The 23,951-nt window shown below is 42.8% G+C and overlaps 1 protein-coding gene across 1 annotated transcript in view; it reads left to right on the top strand.

The window, feature by feature from the left end:
• The window catches only part of rasgrf1 (Ras protein specific guanine nucleotide releasing factor 1), a 37,924-nt gene that overhangs the window by 3,589 nt on the left and 10,384 nt on the right, over nt 1-23,951 (top strand). The window contains exons 2-14 of the mRNA XM_058645735.1: nt 4,421-4,527; nt 4,836-4,983; nt 6,414-6,506; nt 6,593-6,846; nt 8,859-8,938; nt 9,043-9,236; nt 10,006-10,115; nt 10,897-11,015; nt 12,403-12,563; nt 21,415-21,478; nt 22,300-22,442; nt 22,538-22,620; nt 22,711-22,959. Of these exons, the coding sequence (XP_058501718.1) occupies nt 4,421-4,527; nt 4,836-4,983; nt 6,414-6,506; nt 6,593-6,846; nt 8,859-8,938; nt 9,043-9,236; nt 10,006-10,115; nt 10,897-11,015; nt 12,403-12,563; nt 21,415-21,478; nt 22,300-22,442; nt 22,538-22,620; nt 22,711-22,959 (1,805 nt within the window). The remainder of the gene's footprint in view (nt 1-4,420; nt 4,528-4,835; nt 4,984-6,413; nt 6,507-6,592; nt 6,847-8,858; nt 8,939-9,042; nt 9,237-10,005; nt 10,116-10,896; nt 11,016-12,402; nt 12,564-21,414; nt 21,479-22,299; nt 22,443-22,537; nt 22,621-22,710; nt 22,960-23,951) is intronic.

Genomic DNA, 23,951 nt, shown 5'->3' with positions numbered 1-23,951 from the left:
ATAATCCCCACATTATATTTATCCACAAATGCAGTTAGTGTGTGAAAATGATAATGTGCTTGAGCCTGGGGGTTTCCATGACAACCCTTATTTGCATCCTAAATAATGATGCAGTTGAAAGAAAGCGGGATAACAGAGGCGACAGAAGTAGTGCGCCTGCATCTTTTGCTATACGCGGGGCTAAATTTGGAAAGAGCAGCGTTTTTTTTTCCAGCAAAATAAACCGCAACACTCTGCAGGAGCAGGTGACTCGCCGCCGGTTTGATGAGACCGTGTCGTAAATGAAAAGATCTGATCAATACTGGTAACATTTGAGGAGGAAAAAGGGAGTCTTTTGCATGTGGTGTTTTGAAGAAAAACATCCTAACAACTAAAGCTGCTTATTAAAATAAAAGTGAATTCAAGCTGAGTGACTACAAACACTTGGTTTCTCCAGGGAATATATTCCTGTATAAAGCTCATTATGTGGCTCAGGAAACGTCTCTTTACAGCAGTGCTGCGAGGAAACAGCAACTAAAAACAAGGCCGGAGAAAGATTTGATATGAAGATATAAAGAATCAAATGATGTCTAATTAAGTATTTGCACCCAAGTCATATCAACAGTATAGAACAGCACTGGTATAAGTTTTGGCTCCAAAGCAAAACAAAACAAGCTTATTTTAGTGATTTAGGGAAAGAGTTCATACATTTATATATGTTGAACATAGAAGATATTGAAATAAACATTTAAATCCTCCCATCTCCAACTTGTTTCCAGTTTAAATAAACAATTAGCCAAATATTAAGTATATACAATGCACTTTATGCACCACCGTATCATTTCCAGGATTTATATCACCTTTGAAGTTTTTTACTTTAACTTCCATTTAAACTGAATCAACCAGCTGTGCTGCCCCCTGGTGGTTCACTGCTACAGTCATCGTACCTCCTGAGCTTCTTTTGATTCTTTTCAAATCAGAAGACTACCGACCATTTTAATGCTAACAGACTGTGATTACAGTACAGTATGTAGAGTGTTTAATTTTTGGATGGTGTCTCATGTGCTAATAACAATGATTTTCTTAATCGTTTGCTCCATAAAATGTTGAAAAAAACCTGGAGGGGATGATGTTCTCAAATGTCTTGTTGTGTCCACAAACCAAAATGATTCACTTTTAAATGATATATTTGTGATATGGAGCAAAGAAACCAGAAAAGATTCACATCTAAGAAGCCGAAACATCAGATAAACGGGTTTTAATTATTGACAAAAAACACTGAAACTGATTAATCAGCTCCATAATTCACCATCATCTCATTTTGAACCTGCAAGTTCACAGGAATGTGTTACTGACCACTTTGCTGCATTTGGATGATTGAAAAAAAGTTGGTTGTGTCCACTGGAGGAGACACAAACACACAGCATTTGAACAAAATATGAATATTAATGAGTAAACAGCTGATAAAGCACGCTCAGGATGTTTTATATTTTGGCTAAAAATGGCTCCAGAGCGTCATGGAATGGAATGGAATTAGATACACCTATTAGACGACTGGAGGGAAACTGTTTTCAGCCTTTTTCTCGTTTCCCGTTACTATTTTCAAACATATAATAATAACAACGTGTGAAGAGGAGAATCTTCTGCATGTTGCTGCTCAGGGACTTTAAGACCAGTAAGGACTTTTAAAGGTGCACGACATGACTCAGCCATAAACCTTAAAGCAGCAGCAGCAGCAGCAGCAGCAGCAGTGAGTGTGTTTAACATCACCTCACACCAGACACTCGCTTCTCCCCCATCACAGAGATCATGGAGGGAAAACTACAACGACATGCATGCCTCGCTGCCAGAAATAGATTCCCTTTGACGGTAGGATGAATGCCTAATGAAAGTGAAGATGGAGGAGCAGTCAGCTGTAAATAATGATCCGCTGCAGGTTGATAGGCGCCTGTTGAGCATCTGTGGGACAAAGATTAGAGTCTGGTCTCGCTCGTATCAACGTCTGAATTTCATTTTCTTTTTCACCGTGCTCCACTTTTTTTTGGCAGCTTTGATATGTTTTAATAAGAAAAGAAAATGGGCTTCAGTTAATGATAAAAGGTGATACAAGGCAACATGTCTGACCTTAAAAAGAAGTTTGGCTTTGGAACTTATGAATGCAGGACACATATCACTGTCACCTTGATATGAGGAAATGATTGAGATATATTGAAAAATGATTGAGGAAAAATACCTGTAACATCACAGTAATCAATGATTGTATTAGTGTTATTATTGTTGGACGACAATATATGATACAAAAACTTAATGGTGATAACAGAACAAAGAAGAAAAAGAAAGAAAAAGACTTAAAAAAAGAAGACACAAAACACCTTATTAGAGAATATCCAAAATAACACAAGTTGCAACCTTAAATTAGTAAGGATGATCAATATATATATAAGTAATATAGTGCAATAAAATAAGGGGGAGAAAGACAAAGAAGACAGAGCATTCTGCATTACACAAAACATGTGCAATAAGCTATTTGTTTTCAATAAATCAAATGATGTTATACATTGAAAGATATTTAAAGGTTAAATGATTCGAATAAGAAGGAAACTAAATAGCTAAATTGTCTAAATGACTGTACCATTTTCCGGTCTGTAAAATTGTCCATCGCTGTGTAAAATGTTATTTGTGCTAAATACCAAAAACCAACAATTTAAAATCTTGGTTGCACGCCTCATCTATGATGGCCAAATATTGCTCCAATTATCATTAAATAATGATTATATCATCAAAATATAACATAATAAATTGTCAGATTTATGTCATAAAGCGTGACTTTATATTATGTATTGTGAAACTTTAATCAGCAAAATGCTGATAACAGTTATAACGTAGCTACAGAATCAAATATTAAAAGAGTATTTCAGTTTAGCAGCAGGTGGAGGTGAAAACTACAGCTTATCATTCAAATCTGTTCCTTCCTCACACCTGTGCCTGCGAAAGACACAATTAAAAGTGCAACAATGCTCCATTTTTTATTTTTCTAGTTAACCATGAGTCAGTTAACACGGCACATGATGCTATCTTAAAATCCAACGTTAAAGGCACGTTAAGTTCACAGATCAGATTAAAAACAGATTTACTCCTACGCGAGTGGAAGACAGGACACAGGCGTTTGGGTTTTTTTTTTATCTCCACAACTCCACAATTAGCTGAGGCTGTGAGTCCAGCACCAAAGGAATCACATTCATCTTTCCACGAGTGACACAAGAAAACGCACACACACACAAAAAAAAAAAAAAACACAGCCTAACTGTTCACACTGAACTGGAGTTGCTAGGAAACAGGTATCTCGCAGTTATGTAATTAGCCGTGGCTCCAGCCTCCATGTCTTATGGCATTTCCTCCTGGGAACCAGAGACATCCCAGGAACCGAGCTGGGGGAGGCTTCCCTCAGCATGCTCCATCAATTGCACTTATAGTGGGCGAGGACGATGTGGCTTCCCCAGGCCCTGTGTGGTTTTAAATCACCCACTTGATGTCTGTAGCAGCAGCAGCAGCAGCAGCAGCAGCAGCAGCAGGAGTGAGGCAGTGGTGCAAACACATGAAGACATAAGCGATGGAGAAGCTTCAGTCAAACTGCTGTGCAGCAGAACAAGGTCTAACCATGAGAAACCCTGTTGTCCGTCAGCTTCTCTCCACTACATTGCATTGTTAACCTTTCGTACAGAGAGCTGCTTTTTTCCATTACTGTGTTTAAACGTACAGTTATAAACAGAGGCTATAAGAAAATGTGCAATATATTGTGTTATATCCTTTTTTTCAGCACAATCTGATGAAAAAAACAATCCTTTTCACCAACTATATAAACACACCTGAGCAAAAAGTACTCGAAATGTGTGAAATTTGGAAATACGTCAAGTTTTTAGGAACAAAAAGATCTATTTTTGTGACTTCTGCACAATTGTCGCTACTTTATATCACTACTAAAAATTGTATATAACTTTGACTCAACAAACACGTAAGAAGACGCAAGAAACACATTCTTTAAAGCCTGAATATGTGACCTATAAACACCCCCCCCCCCCCCCAGGATGTCCATATAAGGAGCTGTGTATTATACCCACGGCAAATTACCATGGGTGCACCTGAGGCACAGATCGATGCCGCATGAGCACAAAGGGTTAAAAATGCTGTGTAATACCTTAAATATACCCTTAGAGAAGTTTGTCAAAAAATACCTTACTCTACCTGTGATAGTACCTGATGCTTTTTTTTAGTGCCTGCTCTGCCGAGGTTCCAAAGCGAGCTGAGCCGAAGGTTTGAGAACCATGGCATTAGACTAATATACATTTACGAAAAACATGTATAATGAGCCTCATTAGGAGCTTAATTCCATGAGAATGATGGAGATATCTCACTCTCTCTCACTCTCTTGTCTTGTTTTCAGTACTATTTCACAGTAAACTTCACCCACGAGAACCAGAAGGCGCTTGAGTTACGCACAGAGGACGTGAAGGACTGCGATGAATGGGTGGCTGCAATATCACACGCCAGGTAATGTCACACACGTCACACACGTCACTTTTAAACGTGCAGACACGGCAATTAGAAGTCGAATGAGTCAGTAAAGGGTAAGTAATCTTTGAGCGATGTGCACAGTCTGTGGAGGAACGTTACCATGGTTTCATGAGTGGGGTTACAATACGAGGAATAACATACTTGAAGAAGAAAGAAAGTAACATGGGTTTGTTTCCATGTGATGTGATGCACTAATGTAAAAAAAAAAAAAAATCATAATTCAAGATGCTGCAAAACAACACCGTGTGTGTGTGTGTGTGTGTGTGTCTGTGTGTGTGTTACAGTTACAGGAACTTGGCCACCGAGCATGAAACTCTCATGCAGAAGTATCTTCATCTGCTTCAGATTGTGGAGACAGAGAAAACAGTTGCTAAGCAACTTCGACAACAGATAGAGGACGGGGAGATCGAGATTGAGAGGCTCAAGTCGGAGGTAATATTTTCACCGTGATTCCTTCACACGCAGGACTCTTGTTTTAGATATGAATACTCGCACCCACCAGTGTAATTTAACCAAAATTCATGAGATTGGGACTTCTTTCCATTCTTTTTTTTTTTTTTTTTAGAAAATAACCCTTCAAGGATTTAATTTTCTTAAAAACAAGTTTGATATTCAGACATTCAACTTCATCTTCAGATGGTTTTTAACCAAAATTAAAGCAGATATTTGTCAGACAGAGACTTCACACAGTTGCTATTTTACTTCTGCAACTCTATATTTTATTTATTTAGCTGTAGACCATATGTTTGTGTATAAAAATCCCATAGACCTTTTCCCCATTCGGATTTGAACAGCAGATCTACAAGCCTAAATGCACCGAGTTGTTGCCATAAATGTTGTTTGTAGTGCGTAGATACATTTATGGATGCACTGGGACTTGGACGCTCTTTCTGCAGCTTCTGTGGCACTTTCCTTAATAGATGTTACAACGTTCTTAACAGTCCGATCAAGCCTACTCGAATACTTCAAGGCGACGTTTTGCCCGGTATTGGCAAGAAAAGAAAGAAGCCCAGATCACACAATGAGCAAAGATTAGGCATCAGTGGAGAGAGGGGAAAAAACTATTTAAAAAGGAAGAAATCTCTGACTCAAAGATGTGCAGCCATCTGCCATGGCCTGTTGGGGTGAAAGGAAAATAGGGGACAGAGAAGAGGAAAACTCAAACAATACAACAAGGGAGAAAACAAGAGAAAGAGGGAACACTAACCATCAAATTAAGGCCAATGCACAAACACACAGGAATGAAAATATTAAAATATCCACCATGTTGTTCTCTTTCTCTCCGACTGACCAGATTTTCTGTCTGAAAACTAATGTTCTCTATATATTTTGCTGCTTCTTGCATTTCACTCACAAGTTGAATCAGGAGGAAAAAACAGTAGATTATGCTGATTATTATCCAGTTTTGCCCCGTACGTGTCGTCCAGTGTGAAGGGACGTCACGTGCGGGGAGCTGCGTTCGGGTCGACCACAATACGTCCAATAGAAGTGCATTCATCTGAACAAACGGTCATTTTACTTTAATGTGCAAATGTGATGCTTGAAATCAAATTGTGTGCTGAATATGCATGAACGCAGCTTTACAGCGCAGCTCTCCTGTGAACTGCGATCACAATTAACTCTCCTGCAGTCTACAAAGTAAATGGAGACACTTAGCTTCAAACAGTTCGAGGAACCTCCTCCAGTCTGAGTACGTACAGTATATGTATATGTATATATATATATATATATATATATATATATATATATACATATATATATTCAGTGCTGACAGGTCCGGTCCTGGAAACGTGTGCCGTTATAACTGAGAAGAGAAACTGTGTGAGTGGGAATCAGTGGTCTGTCTGTGGTTTCTTCTACAGATCGCCGGGCTGCTCAAAGACAACGAAAAGATCCACGCCAGCCCGACGGCCGCCCCCACCGACGATGATTCAGAAATCAAGAAGATCAAAAAAGTAAAGTCGCCTTCAAGAATTCTATAAGAACTATTTTTCTTGACATAACTTTACCCACAACTCCATAAACTCCGGGTCTTCTTCAGGTCCAGAGCTTCCTGCGAGGCTGGATCTGCAGGAGGAAGTGGAAGACCATCATCCAGGACTACATCCGCTCGCCACACGCGGAGAGCATGAGGAAGAGGAACCAGGTGGTGTTCAGCATGTTGGACTCGGAGGCTGAGTACGTCCAGCAGCTTCACATCCTGGTCAACAACTTCCTCAGGCCGCTCCGAATGGCGGCCAGCTCCAAGAAACCACCCATCACCCATGATGACGTCAGCAGCATTTTCCTCAACAGGTTGGACATTCAGGTCTTACAATTCTACAGATACAATGTATTCTTACTTAAAGTTGTTATTGCATTATTAAAGATCCACTGTGTGACATTAAGTAACATTTATTGGCAGAAATTAGTAAAACTTTAACATTAGGATTGTTTTTGTTTTTTGTAGCTTTAGAATAACATGTAATATGTAGTTAAGAAAAGGCTCTTGCTTCACGGAGGCCGTGTTTCTACAGCAGCCTGTGTGGATAAAATGTAAGCTTACTATTATTACTTTACTGTATTATACTATAAAATCTTTGGCTCCCAGAACGTTACCGTTTGGTTGCGGCAACCTTCCCAGAAGGTTCCCCCTAGGGTCTGCTGTGGTTGCTATGGAAACCTTTCCTAACATTTTGGTTGCACATTTGGTTCCCAGAATGTTACTTTGTTGCAACTTCATACGACCTTTAGAGAATGCTCTCTTTTGGTTCCCAGAACGTTCAGGGAACGGTATCTTTTAGTTGTGGAAATGTTCCCTGAAGCTTCCCCCCCTAGGTTCTCCTAGCGTTCCCCTAACGTTAGTTTTTGGTTGCACATTTGGGTCCCAGAATGTTCCCAGAACGTTACTTTGCCACAACTTAATACAACCTTCATAAAACATTCTCTAAAGGTTCCCAGAACGTTCTGGGAACGTTATCTTTTGGTTGCGGGAACGTTCCTTGAAGGTTCCCCCCTACGTTCTCCTAGCATTCCCCTAACATTAGTTTTTGGTTGCACATTCGGTTCCCAGCTCGTTACTAAGTCACAACCATCATACAACCTTTGGAGAACATTCTCCGAAGGTTCCCAGAACGTTATTTTGTCACAACCTTCATACAACCTTTATAGTTATCTGCAATATATGCAAACACAGAAGACATCCTTTGTGGTATACAAAGGCCACCGTAGTTCCCCTCTGTTACATCTGCAGTCTCACCACTGGATGTCACTAATTCTTACACAGTGGACCTTTATAAATTCTCTTAAGAGACTTTTTTGTCTCTGTGGAGTTTGAAGGGGAAGAGGAAATGGCCAAAAACACCCAAACCTTTCACGATAACTCTAAGGTGGCGCAATTCTTGTTGCATTTAGGGTGCAACTCCAGGACGATTTGATTGCAAATGAGTGCAAATGAGCAACATTCAAGGTACAATAACAATAAATGTACAATTCCATCATCATATGGGACCCATGTACAGTTTTAAGCATAATTAGGCGTCACAGCTTTGTACTCAGTAATAGCTGAAATGCAGTTTTCTTGTGAGGAGGCAAATTCATGAGGCACTTCACAACTTTTATAGTTTATACTCTCATAAAAGAAGAACAGTCTGAATTGTATAGTCTGATGATCTTTATACAGTTGCTGTTATAAAAAAAATTGCTGGAGTTATAATAGTAGTAGTGTAATAGTTGAGTAGTAAATTTGGATGTTTATGGGCAATATCTTGTCCAGAACCTAAAGCAGTGGTCTTCAACAGGAGGTACTGCAGGGGGCTAAGACATTTTTGGTTGATTAGACTATTTTTATATGTTTTTTAACATTTTTTTCCCCTCCAATTTAATTTAATTGACACACATTGTTGATATTGGCATTGGTATCACTTAACAAGGTATGTTTATAAATGGCTGTGGAATTTTCCAACCTAAATTTTTAACATATTTGCGCCCATAATTTGAATAAACATCATTTTTAACTAAGTGAACTAAAATGACACCCTTTTTTTTATAAGCTGTATCACGTGTAGACATGTTGAGTCTTCCCGGCCGATCAGGGGATTCTTGGCTGGACACACAGACAGTGCGGTGAAAACAGTAATCTGCATGCAGAAAAATAATCTACCCACGCACACTCATCCGAGCACATTCTCGTTCTAAACCTGCTCTTGTGCACAGTCTGGGCTTTCAGCCGTCACATCCACGCTGGATTTTGGCAGAGTGGTCAACTCTCAAACTCAGTAATTAATAAATAAAAATGTTTTTTTCCTCTCTCTCTTTTTTGTCCCCAGTGAAACCATCATGTTTCTACATCAGATATTTTACCAAGGTCTAAAAGCCAGAATAGCGAGCTGGCCGACCTTAGTGCTTGGTAAGAAACACCTGCTCTATTTGAACTTTCTCATTGTGTCGACCACGTTGAAGTCCATTCACGAGCTCGCTGCGGTCATTTTCTCTTTTCCGTCTTCTCTCCAGCCGACTTGTTCGACATCCTGCTGCCGATGCTGAACATCTACCAGGAGTTTGTGAGGAACCACCAGTACAGCCTGCAGATCCTGGCTCACTGCAAGCAGAACCGAGACTTTGACAAGCTGCTCAAACAGTACGAGGCCAAGCCCGACTGTGAGGAGAGGACTCTGGAGACCTTCCTCACCTACCCCATGTTCCAGGTTTGTCTCACTGATATACACAGGAAATAAAAGGGAGATGCATTTGCTGCAGAGCCGCAGCCCCGGTGCCAGACTTTGCCGTTTGCCGAGCCAAGTTCTTCTCTCCGTATATAAACACTACCCTTGGGCCATCTATATTTCATCAGCTTAACACTGGGTGGCTATTGCTATGCCAATGGTGCCTCATTGTAGCTGTCTATAAAGCAGTTGGCCACTTTGTTTTTAGCTGAGTATCTGCCTGTGATCTAAATAAAAACCAAATCTGGTCCATCAAACAACCTGCTCCCATTTTCACAATAACAGACAGTTCACCCTAACCCTTGAATATTCTTAGATAATGGTGTATGCACTTAAATATAATGTGTATATTAATTTCCAGTCTTTTTTTTTGTTTTAAATGAAATGATTTCCTTGTGTTTTTTTGGTTGAACAGTCACCCGATTGTACTGACTTGTTGTTTTCATCCCTTTTGATGATTTCATGTCTCCAAAAAGTGGATGTTTTTGGAGCTCTGGCTTTAATAAAAGGCTCATTTCTGTGCAAGGTGTGCAGTTTCCCAACAATCCTCCCCCCCTGCTGGGGCCCATACTGCAGCCTGTGCTGTGTTGATAACAAATTTTGCTGATTAGTGTAGATTGTTGCTCTCTACTGATTTACTCCTCGTTAGTGTATGTACATTCCTGCGCTGTGTGTTTGTGATGTTGTTGTTGTTTTGTTTATATTGGAGAGTGTGACTCCCCTGCTGCTGCCTCCTGTTCTCTGTCCACAGATTCCTCGCTACATTCTGACACTCCACGAACTTCTGGCCCACACGCCCCACGAACATGTCGAGCGAAACAGTCTGGACTACGCAAAATCAAAGCTGGAGGAGCTTTCCAGGTACTTTTGTGAACATTCACAGGCTTCTGATTGATCTACAGTCAGACTGGATGAGGAGCTGAGTTTTAACATGGGAGTCAATGTTAGGTTTGACCAGAACTTTCTGAGCTTTTTGATCATTTTAAGATAAAACCACAGCTGAGTGTGGCACTCGAGCAACGCAATACACGTCCAAAAAAAGTGCAAAACCTAAACTGCGATTGTTTAAAAACTGTAATACGTATCAAAACTTTTATTTAGGTGAAAAAAGTCCCAAGTGTTGTGACCCTTTTAAAGTTTCAACCACGTCTCTACGTTAAAGTATGGCGACCAATTGGAGGTTCCAAATTGGGCTAGGCTGCAACCATTTTTTCGACCATTCATATGCATATGGAATTCTGCGCAGTTTTTTGCGATTTTTATCGCCATGGCTTCTCAAAATGCTTAGAAAAGTCACAGCACACCATTCGCGATCAAACTGCACGTTTTGGTATTGGATGTGTGTGTTTTTCGGAAAATATTCATATATACGAAGCTATAAAAAACCTGAAGAACTTGATTTAAAAAACATTGCTGGCAACACATTTTATGAATTGATTAATATTCATTTCATCAGGCAAAGTAAAAATAACATGACAAATATGAAAAAACAACTTAGTACAGCACAAGTAACATGACTTAATAGTAGTAACACGAGTGATACTAGAGTGTGACTTTCGTGACCAGTTTGAAACATTTATACACTTTTGTCGTTTTGTGTCATGGATGAAATGAGTTTAATAATAAATAATTTTTTCACAAGAATCATGCACGACGAGGTGAGCGAGACCGAGAACATCAGAAAGAACCTGGCGATAGAGCGCATGATCGTGGAAGGCTGTGAGATTCTCCTCGACACCAGCCAGACGTTTGTAAGACAAGGTAACTCCTGCAGGGGGATGTTCCTTCTCCTTCTCCTTCTCCTTCGTCCTGTATAAAAGGAAACATAGACCCGTGTGTGTTAGAGTTTGTGTGTCTCTTCCACTCTGGAGAAAACTTCCCATGAGAGTCTTTCCAAGTGTAATTATACTGTCCTGAGGGAAACTGATGATGAATCTGGGACATTAAATGTCACAAGTCCCCACCAGGCCCTGATGCACGATGGAAACGGAAAAACAGAATCATTCTTATAGTGTCTCATGTGACTCTACACATATTCAACTGTTGAAGAGCCGAGCAATTTGATGGTTATTCTTCCTCATTAGGGTCAGGTTTGGGGTTAAAAACTTTAGGGTTAGGGTTTGAGGATCTTGTGAAATACATATAATATTAGTGCCACATGTGGACAGTGTAATACCACATATGTTGTACATATTTGGATTAACCTCTGTTTACATTATATAAATGATCCTTCTTTCTATCACATTTCTTTGTGTGTAAAATGCACGTTTGTAATTTATTACCTTGACTTTTTAACTACATCTGTTATTGTAACTTTTCTTAACCATCTTATCTTAGCTTAGCTTATTTTAGCTCAGTTTAGTGTAGTTTAATTCTCTTAGATTATCTTAGTTTGTCTTAGTTTAGCTTCAGTTGTCACTTATGGAGGACAATTAATGACATAATAAATGAATAAATAGAAGAATACATTAATTCATTCATTCATTCATTAATATAGAAAAATTATAAATAAATGACATTAATGTATAAATAAATAAAATAATGAATTAAAAATAAATACGTAGTGTATATGTATATAGCAATGTTTTTCTTTGACGGCCGACTTTCATTTATTAATTTCTGTATTAATTTGTTAATTCATCCAGTTATTAATTTATTTATTGTAATGCAATTTGATCGTCCTCTATAATCAGTAACACTTTGCATTACAGTGCAGTTACAACATGGTTATTGTATAGTAATAACTTTTTGCAATAGGGAGGTATTATTATATTATTATTATTATTATTGTTATTATGGAAATACCATCTTGCAGCTTGGTTATTAATAACAGTTTCCAATATATAAGTGTAGTAACATGTTATTTTAATGGTTGTTCAAGATGAAGTATTGTAGACCACCATCAGCGTAATACCTTTAAATAAAAATAATTACTTCCCTTTTACAAAATGTTAACCACATTTTGACCATGTTATTACTTTGCCATTATATAAAGTGTCACTATCTTAGTTTCTCCACTGCTGCGTCCTCTTCTTCCCTTTTCTTACCCCCTGCTCTTGACTCTAATCCATTCATACATGTGTCTAAATCTCTCTTTCTCCTCGCTCCCTGTTATTATTTGAACGCGCTCTTTTATCCCCGCACACAGGGTCTCTTATCCAGGTGCCGATGAGCGAGAAGGGCAAGATCACCCGTGGGCGACTGGGCTCTCTGTCTCTGAAGAAGGAGGGGGAGAGGCAGTGCTTTCTCTTCTCCAAGCATTTAATCATCTGCACCAGGGGTTCTGGGGGAAAGCTTCATCTCACCAAGGTAGGCCTGCATTGCTGCGCCTGCTCGTATAGTATGGCGCTGCTATTTATTTCAAAACATCACAGCGTTTTCAGCGGCAGCGGCGGCACAAGCCCTGGATCTCTGAGCTAAATGGAAGTAGAATCAACTGACGGGAGATGAAAGCGACAGGGTTAGCAGCAGCAGTGCTGTGGCTTTTATCAGTGGCAATGACCACTGAGGCTCCACACACACACACACACACACACACAGAGGCTCAGTGTGCATGTTTGAAAGCAGCTGCTTGATGTCACTTTGATTTGTATAATGGTGCGCTGTTGTATTATTACTCAACAGTAGAGTGCAGTTGATGTTTGGGGAGGGGGTTTTAAAGAAACAGTGTGTTCAAATTTAGTCATTTCATTTAGTGAAGTTGTTGCAGCTGAATGTCCCTCACCTAAATAATTCCCCCTTTAAAAATCTATGTAGGCTTCATTTAGCGTCAAATCTCAAAAGATGTAACAACATAAGCCACTTTTCCACTACCAGTACCTGGTACCTGGTACTTTTTTCAGTGCCTGCTCTGGCGAGGTTCCAAAGCGAGCTGAGCCGATACTAAAATGTGACATCGTCAGACTGACGTGCACTAATTGGTCAGTGTGACGGTCACGGAGCGACCGCACAGAGAAGCCCTCCAGGCTGATTGAAAACACACACACACACACACACACACACACACACACACACACACACACACTCTTATACCAGGACGTTAGCAGCCGCGCTCTTGCATGCAGCGGTTGCCGCAGGCGAGTGCGGAGCAGCTGCGGTGCGCATCTGCAGAAGAGGAGACGCACAGGATTATTAAAGTTATGGTGGACAGTCACGGTGCTCACCAGTAAACCGGTAAACATGGATTACCGGTTGCGCCGGAGGGGTTGTTGTGGTCCGCAGTCTGGCCGCGTCTGTCCGGCAGGGAAAAGGAGCCGTCCAGAAACGTGAACATTTATTTGGTTCCGGGCCTAATTGGCTTAGTCCACAGTCGTTATGACCATGGGGATGACAGAGGTGGGTCCTGATCAAACCCCCTCTGTTATGTGTCCTTTTTCATGGGCAAGAGAGTGGACTGTTTTGTATTTATTTTGTAAATCTGTCTCTTTTTGATATCTAAGAACATGTACTTTGGTTTAGAGTCTGTCTTGTTATTTATGTGTTAATTACTTGTTATATGTTCCCCCTTAAGTGTAAATGGTGCTGGCCACCTGCTATATGTTTGTGCGTCCAGTCTATGTCGATGGTTCTGGAGGATGTTGTGTGATAGCACTGTGACTCGCGGAGTATTTAGTCAATGAGCGGATTTGGAGTTTCGCTATAATTTTGCTGACTTTTGATTTATTTTTGTTCCTTTTTAATTTTATTGATTTATTTGAATTTTGCACATGGACACTTAATGCTTGATTTTTTTTATCCCTCAAGCCTGAATAAACCCTTTTGTCCATATTTTCACTCTGCCTCTGATTTTTCCGGGCCAAACCCACACCCACTCGATAGCGCACCCTCGGCTACCATCACAACTGGTGGCAGTGGTGGGATGGCCAGTAGAGGACAGTAGTGAGTAATTTTTTCTTTTTTGAGCTGGTGGATTTTTCGGCATTGCCCTCTGCTGTGGATGGTATGGCGCCAAAGAAATGTGCCCCCACCGAGAGGAGACCTGTTCCCCTGGAGAGCGGGGCCGTTGGAGGCGAAATGGAAGATGGTCCGGAACCAGAATTAACTCAGGTCACCGAAGATGCGTCCCTGCAGGAGCTAAGGGATATGTTTCGTTCCCTTATGGCACGGCAGCAAACACGAGATGCTCATCTGGAGATAGAAGCAGCACGTCAGGAGAACCGGTGGAAGTCGATCCAACATCAGTTTGGCCTCCTGCAGCGGGAGGTGTATATCAGAACCACACCAGACCCGGGGGGACCTGCCGAGGCTGCTGCTTATGGCGCTGGGGTCTCCGAGGTACCAGAGCGGACTTCGGCCATAGGGGGCCGTCCATCACCATCAGCCTGCAGCCACCGGCCAAGTAGCCAAGGTAGAGCTCCGATAGAGAGAGAACCAAGACTGCAATGTTTGAGTAACACTGATGATGTTGAACACTATTTAGTGATGTTTGAGAGGATTGCAGTGGCGTGTCAGTGGCCGACAACTGACTGGGCAGTTAGATTAGCGCCCCTCCTGACGGGCAAGGCTAGGGCTGCTTATGTTAATATGGACCAGGATGACTCCCTCGTTTATGCAATGCTGAAGGAGGCCATATTGGAGAAATATAACATCAACCAGGAGACTTGCCGTCTGCAGTTTCGAGGAGCTGAGGTGGGCGAGGAGGAGACCCCGAAGGAGCTGTACGTCCGTCTGCGCGATCTGTACCACAGATGGGTTCAACCACAACACCGCACCAAAGAGGACATTGGGGAGATGATTATTTTGGAACAGTTCCTGCGTTTGGTTTCTCCCGATCTCCAGGTGTGGATTAGGGAACGCAACCCGGCAACTGCTGCGGATGCTGCTGCTCTGGCAGATGTCTTTGTGGCAGCCCGACGGAAATCCCAGGGCTGGACATATGCTCAGTGGAGAGGGGGGAGAGACTCAAATAGAGCCTACCGACAGACTCAACCTGTGAGGAAAACCAGCAGTGAGGGAACATCAGTGGTTGATAGGGGTGCTCCGTTTAAACAGAACCCTGCACTGAAAATGGGTGGCCCCAAAGTACCAGTGTGTTACCAGTGTGGACAGGAAGGTCATATAAAACCGAAATGCCCCAATAATCCAGCCAACCAATCTAACATATGCACAGTACCTAGGTCTAGTTCCCCTAAGAAACCTGTAGCTCTCCCTTGTCATGCTGTAGTCGTGAATGGGCGGGAGGTTAGGGCGCTGGTAGATACAGGCAGCATGCAGTCCTTAGTGTCGTCTGCCTTGGTCCCAATACAGCTCAGGAACTACTCTGTGATGACCCAATTGAAGTGTGTTCATGGGGAGAAAAGGGTGTATCCAACTGCAAGTGTGTATGTACAGGTTTTGGGACAGACTTACTTACTGGAGGTTGGGGTGGTAGATAATTTGCCATATCAGTTAATTTTGGGCCAAGATTTTCCCCTTTTGCTGGATTTAGTGTCTGTGGGAGGGGAGTGTAATATGACAGTGACACGGGCCATGGCTAAGAAGAGTGAGGTAGAATCACCACTTTTTGTACTGCCCTTCCACAATGCAGACATTGAAGCCCAGCCTGGGAAGACCAGAAAAACCAAAGGACAGAAAAGACGGGAGCAGTTTCAGTTTGGGGTGGCTCAGGGTCAGGAGGACGTTTGTCTAGAGCGGTTGGAGGTTCCTTTAGAGATCCCCCAAAATATGAGCTTAATGCAGCAGCAAGACCCAGACACTGGCCCCTTATACCTGCAGACCCAGGCAGCGCAGCTCAGCGGTGTTGGGGAAGAAACTTCAAGACAGGGGTTTGCCATTAAGAATGGTGTGCTGTATAAAGGCGGAGGGGCAGAGGCAAGGATCGTAGTTCCCCAGAAGGTTAGAGGGGTAGTCCTTGACCTAGGCCATTCTATCCCATGGGCAGGCCATTTAGGCAGACAGAAGACCATCTCCCGAATCAACCGCTATTTTTACTGGCCAAATATGGCCAAAGACATTGCAGAGTTTTGCCAAACGTGTCCCGAATGCCAGAAAACAGCTAGCAGATGTCCCCCAAAGGTCCCCTTAGAGCCACTTCCTGTAGTAGGAACCCCTTTTGAGCAGTTAGGGATGGATGTGGTAGGGCCTCTTGAGCGCAGTAAAGCTGGGAACCGGTTTATGTTGGTCATCACAGATTATGCCACTAGGTACCCTGAGGTCTTTGCTCTGAAAGCAGTGAAGGCTAGAACTGTAGCCACATGTCTTGTTCAGCTGTTTTCAAGGGTGGGGTTTCCTAGAGCTATAATCACTGATCAGGGGTCCAACTTTATGTCCAAGCTCCTTAAGCAGGCCTACAAGCTGTTAGGGATAAAGGGCATACGGACTACACCCTATCATCCACAGACCGATGGACTGACTGAGCGGTTCAACCAGACTCTCAAGCACATGTTACGCAAGTTTGTGAGTGAAACTGGTGCAGACTGGGACAACTGGCTCCCCTATCTTCTCTTTGCGTACCGGGAGGTACCGCAAGCTTCTACTGGATTTTCACCCTTCGAACTGCTGTACAGCCGTGAAGTGCGCGGACCCCTGGCACTATTAAAAGAGACCTGGATGCCCGATGAGGATTTACCGCAGCCACAGAATATCCTCTCATATGTTCTGCAGATGAGAGAGAGGCTGAAGAGTATGTCGGAACTGGCGCAACAGAACCTCGAACAAGCACAGCAGCGTCAAAAGTCCTATTACGACCAGAGAGCCCGTTCTCGGAGTTTTGCTGAAGGTGACAAGGTGCTGGTGATGCTGCCAAGTGAGTCCAGTAAATTGTTGGCAAAATGGCAAGGCCCTTTTGAGGTTACTCGTAAGCTGGGATCTACAACTTATGAGGTCGCAAAACTGGGGCAGAGGCACTCAAGAAGGGTCTTGCACATCAACCTCCTGAAGGAGTGGCGGGAACGTACAGGTGCTGAGGTGCTCATGATCCGACGTGTGCCAGAGGAGGATGAGGTGGAGGAGCAGTACCTACCTTTACCAACAGAGGGCACCCTTGACCTCAGCCATCTTTCCCCTGCTCAGCAAATGGACATTAAACATCTCTGTGATCCAGCCTTGTTCCAGGCGCAGCCAGGGCACACCAAGCTGGTAAACCATCACATCACCCTGGGTGAAGGTGCAGCACCCCGACGCATGAGCTACCGCATCCCCGAGCGGCTTCTTGACGGGTTGAGGAAGGAGGTCAACCAGATGCTGGCCATGGACATTGTTGAACGGTCTAAGAGTGAATGGTGCAGCCCTGTCGTGTTGGTGCCCAAGAAAGATGGGACCCTGCGGTTCTGCGTTGACTTCCGATATCTCAATTCTGTCTCTAAATTTGACTCTTATCCAACCCCCCGAATCGATGACCTCATTGACTCTCTGGGACCTGCAAAGTGGGTAACCACCTTGGACCTTGCAAAAGGTTATTGGCAGGTTCCCCTTAGTGATGCTGCCAGGGAGCTCACTGCGTTTCGGACTCCCTGGGGTCTCTTCCATTTCTGCAAGATGCCGTTTGGGCTGCATGGAGCCCCCGCAACATTTCAGAGGTTAATGGATCAGGTGTTGGCCGGCACCAATGGCTACGCGGCAGCTTACCTTGATGACGTTGTGGTGTACAGCGCGTCATGGGAAGACCATGTCAAGCACCTGAAGGATGTTCTGGGGAGGATTGAGTCTGCAGGTCTCACTATAAACCCTACTAAGTGTGCCATTGCCAAGAGGGAGGCCGAGTATTTGGGCTATGTGATTGGCGGGGGTGTCATCAAGCCACAGGTGCAGAAACTCGAGGCTATCCAGAGATGCCCCTTGCCTCAGACTAAGACTCAGGTACGGTCGTTCCTGGGCATGGCTGGATGGTACAGACGATTTGTGCCCAACTTTTCTGTGAGGGCCGTTGCACTTACCGATCTGACACGTAAGAACTCTCCGGTCCAGGTGCAGTGGTCCGAAGAGGCCAGGAAGGCTTTTGAAGACATTCAGAATGCACTGTGTAATGAGCCTCTACTCTACTGTCCTAATTTTGGAGAGCCATTTGTGCTACAGACGGACGCCTCTGACACAGGTGTAGGTGCAGTGCTTCTCCAGGGTGAATCAGACCAGAGGCATCCAGTGGCGTACATCAGCCGCAAACTGTTTCCGAGGGAGACGCGATACTCTACGGTCGAGAAGGAGTGTCTGGCAGTGAAATGGGCACTTGATGCCTTCCGATACTACCTCCTGGGCCGGGAGTTCCTCCTGGAGACAGATCATCGGCCTCTGCAATGGATGAACCGCATGCGGGACTCAAACGCCCGCATTACCCGCTGGTACCTGTCAATGCAGCCGTATCGGTTCACAATCCGGCACATCCCTGGGCGGAGCAATGCCACTGCTGACTACCTCTCCCGCCTGCCGGCGTGAGACCAGAGGTGGGGGGGGGTGTGACGGTCACGGAGCGACCGCACAGAGAAGCCCTCCAGGCTGATTGAAAACACACACACACACACACACACACACACACACACACACACACACACACACACACACACACACACACTCTTATACCAGGACGTTAGCAGCCGCGCTCTTGCATGCAGCGGTTGCCGCAGGCGAGTGCGGAGCAGCTGCGGTGCGCATCTGCAGAAGAGGAGACGCACAGGATTATTAAAGTTATGGTGGACAGTCACGGTGCTCACCAGTAAACCGGTAAACATGGATTACCGGTTGCGCCGGAGGGGTTGTTGTGGTCCGCAGTCTGGCCGCGTCTGTCCGGCAGGGAAAAGGAGCCGTCCAGAAACGTGAACATTTATTTGGTTCCGGGCCTAATTGGCTTAGTCCACAGTCGTTATGACCATGGGGATGACAGAGGTGGGTCCTGATCAAACCCCCTCTGTTATGTGTCCTTTTTCATGGGCAAGAGAGTGGACTGTTTTGTATTTATTTTGTAAATCTGTCTCTTTTTGATATCTAAGAACATGTACTTTGGTTTAGAGTCTGTCTTGTTATTTATGTGTTAATTACTTGTTATATGTTCCCCCTTAAGTGTAAATGGTGCTGGCCACCTGCTATATGTTTGTGCGTCCAGTCTATGTCGATGGTTCTGGAGGATGTTGTGTGATAGCACTGTGACTCGCGGAGTATTTAGTCAATGAGCGGATTTGGAGTTTCGCTATAATTTTGCTGACTTTTGATTTATTTTTGTTCCTTTTTAATTTTATTGATTTATTTGAATTTTGCACATGGACACTTAATGCTTGATTTTTTTTATCCCTCAAGCCTGAATAAACCCTTTTGTCCATATTTTCACTCTGCCTCTGATTTTTCCGGGCCAAACCCACACCCACTCGATAGCGCACCCTCGGCTACCATCACAGTCAGAGAGGGCCGTCACAGGAAGAGTCATGAGCGCGACGTCCGACACAAGAATCAAAGCCGAACAATGCCGAAATGTAGATCGGTTAAAAAGAGTTAACAATCCTAAAAACGAGGGTAAATCTCTAACATTTAGCAAGGAAAATATCTAAAATCTCAATATTTAACAGAGGAGTCTGGTGTATTTAGCGACAGCACTACAGAAAGCCTGTGATCGTCAGAAACCCGCTGTGGTCCAGTCATCGAGGAAGTAGAATATTTTGAATTAACTAATTCTAATGATTCAGTTACACTGAAAACAACTGCTTTACGAGTCACTAGTTTGTGTGTTGTGTTGCTTGTAAAACAAAGTCACGGCCGTTTCATGCAGCAGTGATGACTCCGCCCACGTTGAGGAGGAACTATATTTGAATGGAAAATGAACCAAACCGTGTAGAGGCGAGCCAAGCCAAGCTGGGAAAATGTCCTGGAAACACGGCAATAGTGTTCCAAAATGGTGGCCTCAGTAGAGCTGACTCAGCTCCTGTTATAAATATAAAATGCTCATTCTAGGACAGTGTTTCTCAATCCTGGTCCTCGGGACCCACTGCCCTGTATGTTTCCCTGCTCCAACACACCTGGTTCAAATAAATGGGTCATTACCAGGCTTTTTGCAAAGCTTGTTGATGAGCTGACTCTTTGAATCAGGTGTTGGAGCAGGGAAACGTCTAAAACAGTGCAGTAAAACTTAATTTTTTAGTTCAGGGGCCACATATGGTGCAATTTGATTTCAAATGGGGCCGTACCACTAGAATATTAGCACAATAATCTATAAACAACAAGGACTACAAATGTTTCCCTTTGCAATTTTATCTAAAACTGCAAAATATAGTATTTCACATCATGATTAGATTCTAATTCTAATCAATCGTTTATCCTGTGGGTTGGATTGGACCTTCTGGTGGGCCAGTTCTGGTCCGCGGGCCCTACGTTTGACACCCCTGGTCTAAAACATGCAGGACAGTGGAGTCCCAAGGACCAGGACTAACAAACACGGTTCTCGGATAATTACTAAGAGAAATTCATCCAATCATGTGGTTGAACATGTGCAATAAATCCCAAAATTCTATTGTTTTTATCGTCAACCAATGTATTCGTTAAAAGATTAATCTAATGCTACAAAAAACCAGCGGATTAAAAAAAAAAATAATGACAAAAACACACTGGTTGTCAGTTTCTGCCAATAATCAACTTAATGTTTGTCACTGGATCCTTTCTGATGTCACTGGATCTTTACTGTGATTGTTGCAAAAATGAATAAATCAGTCGATGCAAAAAAGTCAATGTCATATGAAGGAGCCGAAGACTGCTGAATCAAAGGCATCTTTTACTTTTATTCATGCCACCACTGTTGTAATATTGATAGTTTTGCTGTATCATGATATGTATTGTTAAATTCCATTCTTTTGTACGTTTATTTTTATGTCCTCGGTATTTTAAAGCACTTTGTAACTCTGTCTTGAAAAGAAATGTGAGAAATGTGTGCATGTGACTGTCGAGGCTTTGTTTGCCACAAACGTTGAAGTCGAAGTCGATTACATCATCTCACATTGTGGTTTCAGTCGCTGGTCCCGGTTTTAAAAATAGGAATAAACTGATGTCATTATTCTCATATCTGCTCCAAAGGGAGTGTGATTATGTAATCGCTGGAGACACTGGAGAATGCGCATATTTCAAAAAAAGATGAAAATGTTTCGCCCCCAAAAACAGAACGACTAACAGTGGAAATTCTTCACATTTGTGTGTAGAGTCACATTTTGCTGGTGTAAAGAAACTGAGTGTGTGTTGGACATGTTTGCAGAATGGAGTGGTCTCGCTCATAGACTGCACTCTGATGGAGGATCCCGAGGGGACGGATGATGAGTGTGAGTGTTTTATTCATGTTGCAGCTCACAGAAATTATGCACTGCATGTTCCATATGTGCCATTATAACGTATATAGTGTATGATTATAGAGTGTGGCAGACTTCGTTAATATTTGATTGGATTTGATACAATACAGTAGAAAAATAGAGCGACTCCGAATTCATTTGTTGTTTGTCTTGAGTTATATTTGTTTAAAGCTGTAGTGCGTAACTTTTAGATATAATTAACTCTTTAACAACTTCAAAATGTCCGTTTGGACTTTTTAACCATAAAAGGCCCAGAAAATATCCCGTAACTAATTGCTTTTTTCTAGAATAATTTTCAAACAACGTTGTTGCATGTTAAATTTGAAATTTGAACAGTGTAAAACCTATTTAAAATAACATTGTTTGAGTCTTTGTCTCAATGTCCAAAAACAGGCCAAAAAATTTGAACAATGTACAGGTGTTTTCCCAACTCTCTCCTCTCTGGTGACAAAGACACTGACTCTCCAGCTTCTTGCAATGGCACAAGTGAAATTACCGTAATAACCAAATGTCGGCTTTGACGTGCAACTTCTCAGCTTTCAGAAATCGGTGGAATTTGTACGATACCACAAACCTTCTCTTAATTACGGTAATGCAAATTAGTTCACACCAGTGGCTGTTGCTGGTCTTTCAAACAGGGGAAGCTAATTTCAGGCCCAGTTATTACAGGTCACGCCCCTTAAAAAAACTTTTTTTCTGTTTAAGACCAAACCAAAAGTTACGCACGGCTGCTTTAAATCTATAAAGACTGGTGACAGCACCCGTGACGTTTTTGTGTTCACATTTTCTCAAAGCCAAATCAGACAAGAGCGGCCAGGACATGGAGCACCTGGACTTCAAGATTGTTGTGGAGCCGAAGGACAGCCAGTCCTTCACCGTCATCCTGGTGGCCTCCTCCAGGCAGGAGAAGTCTGCATGGACCAGTGACATCAGCCAGGCACGTCAACATGCATCACCGTCTCCAGGTGGAGAAAGTGTCATGTTACAGAAGTCACTGACATTTCCTCTGTGTGTCCTACATCTGTCCCACAGTGTATAGACAACATCCGATGCAATGGGTTGATGATGAACGCCTTTGAGGACAACTCCAAAGTCACAGTCCCACAGATGATCAAGTGAGCATTTTTCATTTCACGTTTCTTTTTCTTCTTTATTTCCACTTTTGCTCATGCTTCTTCTCTTTTTTTTTTTGTTTGCCCGTGCAGGTCAGATTCCAGTCTGTACTGCGACGATGTCGACATCCGCTTCAGCAAGATGATGAACTCCTGCAAGGTGCTGCAGATCCGCTACGCCAGCGTGGAGCGGCTGCTGGAGAGGCTGACCGACCTCCGCTTCCTCTCCATCGACTTCCTCAACACCTTCCTGCACTCATACCGCGTGTTCACCACGGCTGACGTGGTGCTAGACAAACTCATCACCATCTACAAGAAGCCTATCAGCGCCATCCCTGCTCGGTGAGTCACATTGCATTTAGTCAGACATGAGGATGTTGACATCAGTGTGTTTGGCTGAATTTGTGCACGGGGGCTCAGCAAGGTTGCACTCTGAACCTTTAGGTCATATATGTCCTTTCCTTTTTGTTCACTGTATTGAGTAGTTTCACCAAAATAAGCTTCAAATATGAAGAAAAGTATTTTTTAAGCAGCCAGGTGTCTGCACAAGAGTAAAGAACAACAACAACATCCTTATAAATCCCCAAAGGATTCATTTTGTGTATTCTAGTGTATATTCCTCCTGAGCAGTAGGGGGCATGGGACGAAAGCCAAGGTTGGCTGAAGGAAATTTGAAGGTGATTAATGTGAAATATTTACAGCAGCAACCTTTAGCTTTTAAAGAAAACGTTGTCGCGATGCCAATTCTAAACACTGTAGGGCATGGTTGCCAAGGTTTGCTCAACGTGGCAATAAGGAGACACACTTATACCCTGCATTATACTGTGTTTCTGACATTATCCTTCTTTTTTCATTTTTTTACGCATCAGATTTATGTGGGCTGTGTCGTATACGCTGGCCTCCATAAAAGCAAACCCCATATAAGACATATTCTAATAACTAATAGATTTTATCTTAAAGTTTCAGCATCGCGTGAACCCATTCAACAGTGGTTTGATCATCAATTGTTGATGATTGAGAAGTTTATATTTAGTTTTAAACCGTAATATAAACGCGATTTTAATTTTCTTTTTCTTTTAGTTGAATGTTAAGTGTTAAACATTGGACCTTTAAGGGAAACAGAAGCAGCAGATGGAGCAGATAGGAAGACAAAGTGTGTGTGTGTGTGTGTACTTTCTTGCATAAACACTGACCTTGTCAGGATCAGTAGTCCACATGGAGACCAAAACCTGGTCCTGATGAGGCAGAACCTCATTTCTGAGGATTTAAAATTGTGGTTATGTTAAGGTTAGGGTTTGGCATTAAGTGGTGATGGTTAAGGTTCGTGATAATGG

The sequence above is a fragment of the Solea solea genome, chromosome 12, assembly GCF_958295425.1.
Source record: "Solea solea chromosome 12, fSolSol10.1, whole genome shotgun sequence".
Taxonomy (NCBI): Eukaryota; Metazoa; Chordata; class Actinopteri; order Pleuronectiformes; family Soleidae; genus Solea; species Solea solea.
This window is presented reverse-complemented; position numbering and strand designations above follow the sequence as displayed.